Source organism: Salmo salar, chromosome 23 (assembly GCF_965601325.2).
Source record: "Salmo salar chromosome 23, fSalSal1, whole genome shotgun sequence".
Lineage (NCBI taxonomy): Eukaryota > Metazoa > Chordata > Actinopteri > Salmoniformes > Salmonidae > Salmo > Salmo salar.
Genome location: NC_138313.1, coordinates 52,800,001 through 52,812,065, shown reverse-complemented (window position 1 = coordinate 52,812,065; position 12,065 = coordinate 52,800,001). Strand labels below are relative to the sequence as shown.

Below are 12,065 nucleotides of genomic sequence, written 5' to 3'. Positions count from 1 at the left end.
CAAAGTAGATGTCCTAACCGACTTGCCAAAACTATAGTTTGTTAACAAGAAATTTGTGGAGTGGTTGAAAAACGGGTTAATGACTCCAACCTAAGGTGTATGTAAACTTCTGACTTCAACTGTATATACAGTGCATTTTGTTATATTACAGCCTTATTCTAAAATCAATCTTATTGCTTTTTCCCCTCATCAATCTACACACAATACCCCATAATCACAAAGCAAACAGGTTCTTAGAAATGTTCGCACATTTATTTTTTTATTTTTTAAATATCACATTTACTTATTCAGACCCTCAGTACTTTGTTGAAGCACCTTTGGCAGCGATGACGCTACAAGCTTGGCACACCTGTATTTGGGGAGTTTCTCCCATTCTTCTCTGCAAATTCTCTCAAGCTCTGTCAGGTTGTATGGGGAGCATCGCTGCACAGCTATTTTCAGGTCTCTCCAGAGATGTTGTATCGGGTTCAAGCCCGGACTCTAGCTGGGCCACTTAAGGACATTCAGAGACTTGTCCCGAAACCACTCCTGCGTTGTCTTGGCTGTGTGCTTAGGGTCGTTATCCTGTTGGAAGGTGACCCTTCACCCCCAGTCTGAGGTCTTGAGTGCTCTGGAACAGGTTTTCATCAAGGATCTCTCTGTACTTTGCTCTGTTTATCTATTCCTTGATCCTGACTAGTCTCCTAGTCCCTGCCGCTGAAAAACATCCCCAAAGCATGATGCTGCCACCACCATGCTTCACCGTAGGGATGGTTCCAGGTTTCCTCCAGACGGGACGCTTGGCATTCAGGCCAAAGAGTTCAATCTTGGTTTCATCAGATCAGAAAAACTTGTTTCTCATGGTCTGAGAGTCCTTTATTTGCCTTTTGGCAAACTCCAAGTAGGCTGTCATGTGCCTTCTATCATAAGGCCTAATTGGTGGAGTGCTGCAGATATTGTTGTCATTCAGGAAGGTTCTCCCATCTCCACAGAGGAACTCTGGACCTCTGTCAGACTGACCATCGGGTTCTTGGTCACCTCCCTGACCAAGGCCCTTCTCCCCCGATTGCTCAGTTTGGCCGGGCGCCCAGCTCTACGAAGAGTCTGTGGTTCCAAACTTCTTTCATTTAAGAATGATGGAGGTCACTGTGTTCTTGGGGACCATCAATGCTGCAGAAATTTTATGGCTCCTTTCCCCAGATCTGTGTCTCGACACAATCCTTTCTTTGAGCTCTTCGGACAATTCCTTCGACCTCATGGCTTGGTTTTTGCTCTGACATGCACTGTCAACTGTGGGACCATATATAGACAGGTTTGTGCCTTTCCAAATCATGTCCAATCAATTGAATTTACCACAGGTGGACTCCAATCAAGTTGTAGAAACATCTCAAGGATGATCAATGGAAACAGGATGCACCTGAGCTCAATTTACAGTCTCATAGCAAAGGGTCTAAATATAAGGCATTTCTGTTTTGACCTTTAATACATTAGCTAAATTTCTAAAAACCTGTTTTTACCTTGTCATCATGGGGTATTGTGTGTAGATTGATGACGAATTTGTTTTATTTAATCCATTTTAGAATAAGGCTTTAATGTAACAAAATGTGGAAGAAATCAAGGGGTCTGAGTCCCTAATGGCACCCTATTCCCTATGTAGTGCACTACATTGGACCAGAACCCTATGGAACCCTATTTCCCTATGTAGTGCACTACTTTGGACCAGAGCCCTATCAGAAATAGGGTGCTATTTGGGACGTCTCATAGCTTCTGAGATTGGACTGCAATCACAATGCTGTGGCAAAACATAGGGATAACGGTTTCATAGGACTAGAGAATCGGGATATGGGGGTTTCTGCTCCCAGCGTGGTGAAGTGGAGGAGAAAACTATTGGATGATCACTGCTAGTGCACTATTACGGGAATAGGGTGCCATTTGGGGCACAAACCTATTTCTGTCCTCAAAGTGGGAACTCTATAAATGCATTTATTCATTTATTCAGAGAAAATTGGTCCATTTTACTTAACACTATGGTGAGAGTATTCTTGAGGGATAGAGAAAAAAAAAACACATTTCAAAGGTGAAAATTACTTCTGGCTATTAGCCTACATATTGGTTCAAATAATATAATTGTGTGTCTGAAACTAGATACAATGTCTTCTCTTTAGAGAATTGTAACACTAAAATGGTGAAACCTAACCATTCCTTTAGTGGACTGTTCTTAGCACAGGAAGCTGCTGAGGGGAAGAACGGCTCATAACGTCCAGAACGGAGCAAATGGAACGGCATCAAACACCCGGAAACCATGGAAACCATGCGTTTGATGTGTTTGGTACCGTTCCACCTACTCCGCTCCAGTCGTTACCACGAGCCAGTCCTCCCCAATGAATCTGCCACCAACCTCCTGTGGTTCTTAGTGGTTAAAAACACTAACCTTAAAGGGTTAGGCTCAATTACAGAGAAATTGTAAGAGGATGAAGTCATTCCATCTCAAATAAGCACAAGAAAAGTCGATTTCAAAACCCACCATATCAGAACGTTCTGAAATCGTTTCTGTAGTTAGAAACAGATACGAATTCCTGAAACATTTTGTTGAAATATAATTTGATCACTGAGAAGCTAAGCTAATTTGATCGCATTCAAATCGGCCATGTGAATGTATAGGATTCATATAGTATTCAATAAATATAGTATCAAACATCCTAACAAGATGCGAGAATAGCTTTATGAAACTAAATGGAATGTAGTAGAAGGAATGTAGATGTATTAGTTAAATGGGCTCTGTCCAGAAACAACCCCTAGCCCCTTTCCCCTTGTAGAGCTCTGAGAGGATTGGAGAGGTACAAGTCCAGACTAGGGGGTATTAGATCTGAGAGGATTGGACAGGTAAATGTCCAGACTAGGGGGTATTAGATCTGAGAGGATTGGACAGGTAAACATCCAGACTAGGGGGTATTAGATCTGAGAGGATTGGACAGGGACAAGTCCAGACTAGGGGGTAGGAGATCTGAGAGGATTGGACAGGTAAACGTCCAGACTAGGGGGTATTAGATCTGAGAGGATTGGACAGGTAAACATCCAGACTAGGGGGTATTAGATCTGAGAGGATTGGACAGGTAAATGTCCAGACTAGGGGGTATTAGATCTGAGAGGATTGGACAGGTAAACGTCCAGACTAGGGGGTATTAGATCTGAGAGGATTGGACAGGTAAATGTCCAGACTAGGGGGTATTAGATCTGAGAGGATTGGACAGGTAATTGTCCAGACTAGGGGGTATTAGATCTGAGAGGATTGGACAGGTAAACGTCCAGACTAGGGGGTATTAGATCTGAGAGGATTGGACAGGTAAACATCCAGACTAGGGGGTATTAGATCTGAGAGGATTGGACAGGGACAAGTCCAGACTAGGGGGTAGGAGATCTGAGAGGATTGGACAGGTAAATGTCCAGACTAGGGGGTATTAGATCTGAGAGGATTGGACAGGTAAATGTCCAGACTAGGGGGTATTAGATCTGAGAGGACTGGACAGGTAAACGTCCAGACTAGGGGGTATTAGATCTGAGAGGACTGGACAGGTAAATGTCCAGACTAGGGGGTATTAGATCTGAGAGGATTGGACAGGTAAATGACCAGACTAGGGGGTATTAGATCTGAGAGGATTGGACAGGTAAACGTCCAGACTAGGGGGTATTAGATCTGAGAGGATTGGACAGGTAAACATCCAGACTAGGGGGTATTAGATCTGAGAGGATTGGACAGGGACAAGTCCAGACTAGGGGGTAGGAGATCTGAGAGGATTGGACAGGTAAACGTCCAAAGAGGATTGGACAGGGACAAGTCCAGACTAGGGGGTATTAGATCTGAGAGGATTGGACAGGTAAACGTCCAGACTAGGGGGTATTAGATCTGAGAGGATTGGACAGGTAAACGTCCAGACTAGGGGGTAGGAGATCTGAGAGGATTGGACAGGTAAACGCCCAGACTAGGGGGTAGGAGATCTGAGAGGATTGGACAGGTAAACGCCCAGACTAGGGGGTAGGAGATCTGAGAGGATTGGACAGGTAAACGTCCAGACTAGGGGGTATTAGATCTGAGAGGATTGGACAGGTAAATGTCCAGACTAGGGGGTATTAGATCTGAGAGGATTGGACAGGGGCAAGTCCAGACTAGGGGGTATTAGATCTGAGAGGATTGGACAGGTAAACGTCCAGACTAGGGGGTATTAGATCTGAGAGGATTGGACAGGTAAACGTCCAGACTAGGGGGTATTAGATCTGAGAGGATTGGACAGGTAAATGTCCAGACTAGGGGGTATTAGATCTGAGAGGATTGGACAGGTAAACGTCCAGACTAGGGGGTATTAGATCTGAGAGGATTGGACAGGTAAACATCCAGACTAGGGGGTATTAGATCTGAGAGGATTGGACAGGGACAAGTCCAGACTAGGGGGTAGGAGATCTGAGAGGATTGGACAGGTAAACGTCCAGAGAGGATTGGACAGGGACAAGTCCAGACTAGGGGGTATTAGATCTGAGAGGATTGGACAGGTAAACGCCCAGACTAGGGGGTAGGAGATCTGAGAGGATTGGACAGGTAAACGTCCAGACTAGGGGGTATTAGATCTGAGAGGATTGGACAGGTAAACGTCCAGACTAGGGGGTATTAGATCTGAGAGGATTGGACAGGTAAACGTCCAGACTAGGGGCTATTAGATCTGAGAGGATTGAACAGGTAAACGTCCAGACTAGGGGGTATTAGATCTGAGAGGATTGGACAGGTAAACGCCCAGACTAGGGGGTAGGAGATCTGAGAGGATTGGACAGGTAAACGCCCAGACTAGGGGGTAGGAGATCTGAGAGGATTGGACAGGTAAACGTCCAGACTAGGGGGTAGGAGATCTGAGAGGATTGGACAGGTAAACGTCCAGACTAGGGGCTATTAGATCTGAGAGGATTGAACAAGGACAAGGGTTGTTTCCGGACATGGGTTAGATCACCAGTGTGAACTCCAGATACACACAGAGGGTCCCAGTGACTCACCGGGGTCAAAGGTCTCTACATGGCGGTTGAGGAGGCTGATGTCCATGCGTCCCAGGTGGACGATATTGAACAGGGCCGTGATGACCAGCCGCCACGCCCCCAGCACCACACCAATCAGAACATTGACGGGGAACAAGAGGTAGGTCAGCAGGAAGAGGCTACCCCTAGGAGAGAGAGACACAGAGTCAACAATCTAACCTATCTGTACCTGGCACCAATAATAAACTAATGTCTCCACCTGGCACCAATAATAAACTAATTCTACCCTGTCTCCACCTGGCACCAATAATAAACTAATGTCTCCACCTGGCACCAATAATAAACTAATGTCCCTACCTGGCACCAATAATAAACTAATGTCTTCACCTGGCACCAATAATAAACTAATGTCTCACCTGGCACCAATAATAAACTAATGTCTTCACCTGGCACCAATAATAAACTAATGTCTCCACCTGGCACCAATAATAAACTAATTCTACCCTGTCTCCACCTGGCACCAATAATAAACTAATGTCTCCACCTGGCACCAATAATAAACTAATGTCCCTACCTGGCACCAATAATAAACTAATGTCTACCCTGTCTCCACCTGGCACCAATAATAAACTAATGTCTCCACCTGGCACCAATAATAAACTAATGTCTCCACCTGGCACCAATAATAAACTAATTCTACCCTGTCTCCACCTGGCACCAATAATAAACTAATGTCTCCACCTGGCACCAATAATAAACTAATGTCTCCACCTGGCACCAATAATAAACCAATGTCTCCACCTGGCACCAATAATAAACTAATGTCTCCACCTGGCACCAATAATAAACTAATGTCTCCACCTGGCACCAATAATAAACTAATGTCTCCACCTGGCACCAATAATAAACTAATGTCCATCTGAACATGACGATCACATTTAACTGATCGGCCTCGCAAGCAACGAAACATTCATGTAAGTTCGCGAGATCAGGGTGGCTTGCGATGCCTATGTTAGTTATGTGAGAGAACGTACGACCCGTCTACCTACGATACATCCTAGAACTAGAGTGAGAGACCAGCTCATACCTAACAACACAGTCCATCTACAGAACACACACTAGTGTTCATACCTGTTGTCCAGAGTCCCTGTGCACTTCTTAATGAAGCAGAACCTGGTGGCGACATGTTGGACCACTACAACCGAGAACAGCAACAACCAGAACGGCCTGAGGAGAGGAAATAAAGGGGGGTACATTATAACCCATACATAACTATACATAACCCACACATACATAACGCACACATAACCCATACATACATAACCCACACATAACTATACATAACCCACACATACATAACGCACACATAACCCATACATACATAACCCACACATAACTATACATAACCCACACATACATAACGCACACATAACCCATACATACATAACCCATACACACATAACCCATACACACACACATAACACAGACATACATAACCCACACATAACCCATACATACATAACCCACACATAACCCATACATACATAACCCACACATACATAACATAACCCACACATAACCCACACATACATAACATAACCCACACATAACCCACACATACATAACATAACCCACACATAACCCACACATAACCCAGACATACATAACCCACACATAACCCACACATACATAACATAACCCACACATAACCCACACATACATAACATAACCCACACATAACCCACACATAAGCAGTACTTAAGCAGTACTTAAGCAGTACTTAAGCAGTACTTAAGCAGTACATAAGCAGTACATAAGCAGTACTTAAGCAGTACTTAAGCGTTTCATCATGTAGTGCCATTGGGACGTGTAGGGCTATAGTCTCTGAGAAGCACCACTCACCACATGTTTCCCAGCACCTTGAAGAGCATGAGGTTCTGTGCGTGGAAGATGGGGATGATGATGAGGAACACCGCGATCAGCAGACACAGGAAGAACACTATGGTCTGGATCAGCATACCTGGAGTGATGTTTTAAGCATTTTATACCCAATACGCAGTACAACCCCACAGGTAAAGACAGAATGTGACCCCCGAAATGAAGGATTTTTAAATTTTTTATTTAACTAGGCAAGTCAATGAAGAACAAATTCTTATTTACAATGGCGGCCTACACCGGCAAAACCCGGAACGACGCCGGGCATATTAAATTGTGTGCTGCCCTATGGAACTCCCAATCACGGCTGGTTGTGATACAGCCTGGAATCGAACCAGGGTGTCTGTAGTGACGCCTCTAGAACTGAGATGCAGTGCCTTAGACCGCCGCGCCACTCAGGAGCCTTTGGGATCTCAGTGAAGACAGAATGTGACCCCAAAATGAAGGATCTCGGGTGAAGACAGGATGTGACCCCAAAATGAAGGATCTCGGGTGAAGACAGGATGTGAACGCAACGTGCTACAATTTCAGATTTGATGGAGTCACAGTTCATAGAAGGATATCAGTCTATTTAAATAAATTCATTAGGTCCTAATCTATGGATTTCACATGACTGGGAATACAGATATGCATCTGTTGGTCACAGATACCTTTAAAAAAAAAAAGGTAGGGGTGTGGATCTGGTGTGACCACCAATTGCCTCATTCATGCAGCACGATAAATCTCCTTCGCATATGGTTGATCAGGATGTTGATTGTGGCCTGTGGAATGTTGTCCCCAACTCCTCTTCAATGGCTGTTGAAAAGTCGCTGGGTACCCGCGGGAACTGGAACACGCTGTCGTACATGTAGATCCAGAGCATCCCAAACATGCTCAATGGGTGACATGTCTGGTGAGTACGCAGGCCATGGAAAAACTGGGAGATTTTCAGCTTCCAGGAATTGTGTACAGATCCTTTGCGACATGGGGCCGTGCGTTATCATGCTGTAACATAACATGAGGTGATGGAGGTGGATGAATGGCCTGACAATGGGCCAAAAGGATCTCGTCACGGTATCTCTGTGCACTCAAATTGCCATTGATAAAATGCAATTGTGTTCGTTGTCCGTAGCTTCTGCCTGTCCATACCATAACCCCACCACCACCATGGGGCATTCTGTTCACAACGTTGACGTCAGCAAATCGCTCGCCCACATGACGCCATACACGCTGGCTACAATCTGCCCAGTACAGTTGAAACTGGGATCATCCGTGAAGATTACACTTCTCCATCGTGTCAGTAGCCATCGAAGGTGAGTATTTTCCACTGAACTTGGTCACGACGCTGAACTGCAGTCAGGTCAAGACCCTGGTCACGACGCTGAACTGCAGTCAGGTCAAGACCCTGGTCACGACGCTGAACTGTAGTCAGGTCAAGACCCTGGTCACGACGCCCAAATGCATTCAGGTCAAGACGCCCAAATGCAGTCAGGTCAAGGCAGTCAACCCCACAGTTTATTCAGCTGTCTGGGTTACTGGTCTCAGATGATCCCGCATGTGAAGAAACAGGATGTGGAGGTCCTGGGTTGGCGTGGTTACACGTGGTCTGTGGTTGTGAGGCCGGTTGGACGCACTGATACATTTTCTAAAACAACATTGGAGGCGGCTTATGGTAGATACATGAACATTCAATTCTCTGGCAACAGCTCTGGTGGACATTCCTGCAGTCAACATTTCAATTGCACTGCTCCCTCAAAACTTGAGACATCTGTGGCCATTGTGTTGTGTGAACAAAACTGCACATTATACAATGACTTTTTACTGTCCCAAGCACAAGGTGTACCTGTGTGATGATCATGGTGTATAAATCAGTTTATTGATATGCCACACTTGTCAGGTGGATGGATTATCTTGGCAACATTTTTGTGAGAAATTTGAAAAATAAGCGTTTTTTGTGCGTCTGGAACATTTCTGGGATCTTTTATTTCTGCTCATGAAAAAACGGGACACTTTACATGTTGCTTTTGTATGTTTTGTTCAGTGTCTTATATTAACAATGAAATTATAAACTACTTCCTGTAAGATTTCAAATGTATTATAACTGTAAAATAGATATGACAATACTTAGTGACAGGACAATATATAAAACTGTCGACAGAAAAAAACGAAAAACGTAAATTCAGACACAATTCAGAATCGTTAGAGCTTCTGCTTTCACGATGAGAGCTCTAAATCCAGCTGTGAATATCACAGCGAGATGAAACCACAACGGCTGGAGTAGTCTGTTATTCTGTTATTTCCCCAAGGTGGGCTCACTAGTCTGTTATTCTGCTATTTCCCCAAGGTGGGCTCACTAGTCTGTTAATCTGTTATTTCCCCAAGGTGGGCTCACTAGTCTGTTAATCTGTTATTTCCCCAAGGTGGGCTCACTAGTCTGTCACTGTTAATCTGTTATTTCCCCAAGGTGGGCTCACTAGTCTGTTATTCTGTTATTTCCCCAAGGTGGGCTCACTAGTCTGTCATTCTGTTATTTCCCCAAGGTGGGCTCACTAGTCTGTCACTGTTAATCTGTTATTTCCCCAAGGTGGGCTCACTAGTCTGTTATTCTGCAATTTCCCCAAGGTGGGCTCACTAGTCTGTCATTCTGCTATTTCCCCAAGGTGGGCTCACTAGTCTGTTATTCTGTTATTTCCCCAAGGTGGGCTCACTAGTCTGTTATTCTGTTATTTCCCCAAGGTGGGCTCACTAGTCTGTTATTCTGTTATTTCCCCAAGGTGGGCTCACTAGTCTGTTATTCTGTTATTTCCCCAAGGTGGGCTCACTAGTCTGTCATTCTGTTATTTCCCCAAGGTGGGCTCACTAGTCTGTCATTCTGCTATTTCCCCAAGGTGGGCTCACTAGTCTGTTATTCTGCTATTTCCCCAAGGTGGGCTCACTAGTCTGTCATTCTGCTATTTCCCCAAGGTGGGCTCACTAGTCTGTTATTCTGCTATTTCCCCAAGGTGGGCTCACTAGTCTGTTATTCTGTTATTTCCCCAAGGTGGGCTCACTAGTCTGTTATTCTGCTATTTCCCCAAGGTGGGCTCACTAGTCTGTTATTCTGTTATTTCCCCAAGGTGGGCTCACTAGTCTGTTATTCTGCTATTTCCCCAAGGTGGGCTCACTAGTCTGTTAATCTGTTATTTCCCCAAGGTGGGCTCACTAGTCTGTAATCTGTTATTTCCCCAAGGTGGGCTCACTAGTCTGTCATTCTGCTATTTCCCCAAGGTGGGCTCACTAGTCTGCCACTGTTATTCTGTTATTCTGCTATTTCCCCAAGGTGGGCTCACTAGTCTGTTATTCTGCTATTTCCCCAAGGTGGGCTCACTAGTCTGTTATTCTGCTATTTCCCCAAGGTGGGCTCACTAGTCTGTCACTGTTAATCTGCTATTTCCCCAAGGTGGGCTCACTAGTCTGTCACTGTTAATCTGTTATTTCCCCAAGGTGGGCTCACTAGTCTGTTATTCTGCTATTTCCCCAAGGTGGGCTCACTAGTCTGTCATTCTGCTATTTCCCCAAGGTGGGCTCACTAGTCTGTCACTGTTAATCTGTTATTTCCCCAAGGTGGGCTCACTAGTCTGTCATTCTGTTATTCTGCTATTTCCCCAAGGTGGGCTCACTAGTCTGTTATTCTGCTATTTCCCCAAGGTGGGCTCACTAGTCTGTCATTCTGTTATTTCCCCAAGGTGGGCTCACTAGTCTGTTATTCTGTTATTCTGTTATTTCCCCAAGGTGGGCTCACTAGTCTGTTATTCTGTTATTTCCCCAAGGTGGGCTCACTAGTCCTGTTATTCTGTTATTTCCCCAAGGTGGGCTCACTAGTCTGTTATTCTGCTATTTCCCCAAGGTGGGCTCACTAGTCTGTCATTCTGTTATTCTGTTATTTCCCCAAGGTGGGCTCACTAGTCTGTTATTCTGCTATTTCCCCAAGGTGGGCTCACTAGTCTGTCATTCTGCTATTTCCCCAATGTGGGCTTACTAGTCTGTCATTCTGCTATTTCCCCAAGGTGGGCTCACTAGTCTGTTATTCTGCTATTTCCCCAAGGTGGGCTCACTAGTCTGTCATTCTGTTATTCTGCTATTTCCCCAAGGTGGGCTCACTAGTCTGTTAATCTGCTATTTCCCCAAGGTGGGCTCACTAGTCTGTTATTCTGTTATTTCCCCAAGGTGGGCTCACTAGTCTGTTAATCTGTTATTTCCCCAAGGTGGGCTCACTAGTCTGTCACTGTTAATCTGTTATTTCCCCAAGGTGGGCTCACTAGTCTGTTAATCTGTTATTTCCCCAAGGTGGGCTCACTAGTCTGTTATTCTGCTATTTCCCCAAGGTGGGCTCACTAGTCTGTTAATCTGTTATTTCCCCAAGGTGGGCTCACTAGTCTGTCACTGTTAATCTGTTATTTCCCCAAGGTGGGCTCACTAGTCTGTCATTCTGCTATTTCCCCAAGGTGGGCTCACTAGTCTGTTATTCTGTTATTTCCCCAAGGTGGGCTCACTAGTCTGTTATTCTGTTATTCTGTTATTTCCCCAAGGTGGGCTCACTAGTCTGTTATTCTGTTATTTCCCCAAGGTGGGCTCACTAGTCTGTTATTCTGCTATTTCCCCAAGGTGGGCTCACTAGTCTGTTAATCTGTTATTTCCCCAAGGTGGGCTCACTAGTCTGTCATTCTGTTATTTCCCCAAGGTGGGCTCACTAGTCTGTCATTCTGTTATTTCCCCAAGGTGGGCTCACTAGTCTGTTATTCTGTTATTTCCCCAAGGTGGGCTCACTAGTCTGTCACTGAAAGGCCATGTTTCATGTCATTCCCTATGAAAATGCTGTGTCTGAAACCTGAACACTTCAAGTCAGCTCTGCTTGGAAAGTGGTGGCAAAGATCAGACAGATGGGGCTTTCTGTCGTTAGAAGCCATAAGACTCTCCGGCATTCACACAGCACTTTGGATCACAAAATGTCAACACCATAATGGGGACTTAACATCTAAGTTAAAAGAACTAGAGTATGTCTTTGCTCTAGCCCTTTGCCACGACCCCAAACTACAGGATGAGGTGTTGCCCTGTACCTGAGCAGATGTCGTACCTGAGCAGGTGTGAGCAGGTGTTTTACCTGAGCAGATGTGAGC

At 45.0% G+C, this 12,065-nt stretch overlaps 1 protein-coding gene across 1 annotated transcript in view; it reads right to left on the bottom strand.

The window, feature by feature from the left end:
* Positions 1 to 12,065, bottom strand: part of stra6 (signaling receptor and transporter of retinol STRA6) — a 71,463-nt gene that overhangs the window by 10,563 nt on the left and 48,835 nt on the right. The window contains exons 14-16 of the mRNA XM_082968228.1: positions 6,898 to 7,015; positions 6,127 to 6,222; positions 5,017 to 5,180 (exon numbers count right to left, since the gene is read on the bottom strand). Coding sequence (XP_082824354.1) covers positions 5,017 to 5,180; positions 6,127 to 6,222; positions 6,898 to 7,015 — 378 coding nt within the window. The remainder of the gene's footprint in view (positions 1 to 5,016; positions 5,181 to 6,126; positions 6,223 to 6,897; positions 7,016 to 12,065) is intronic.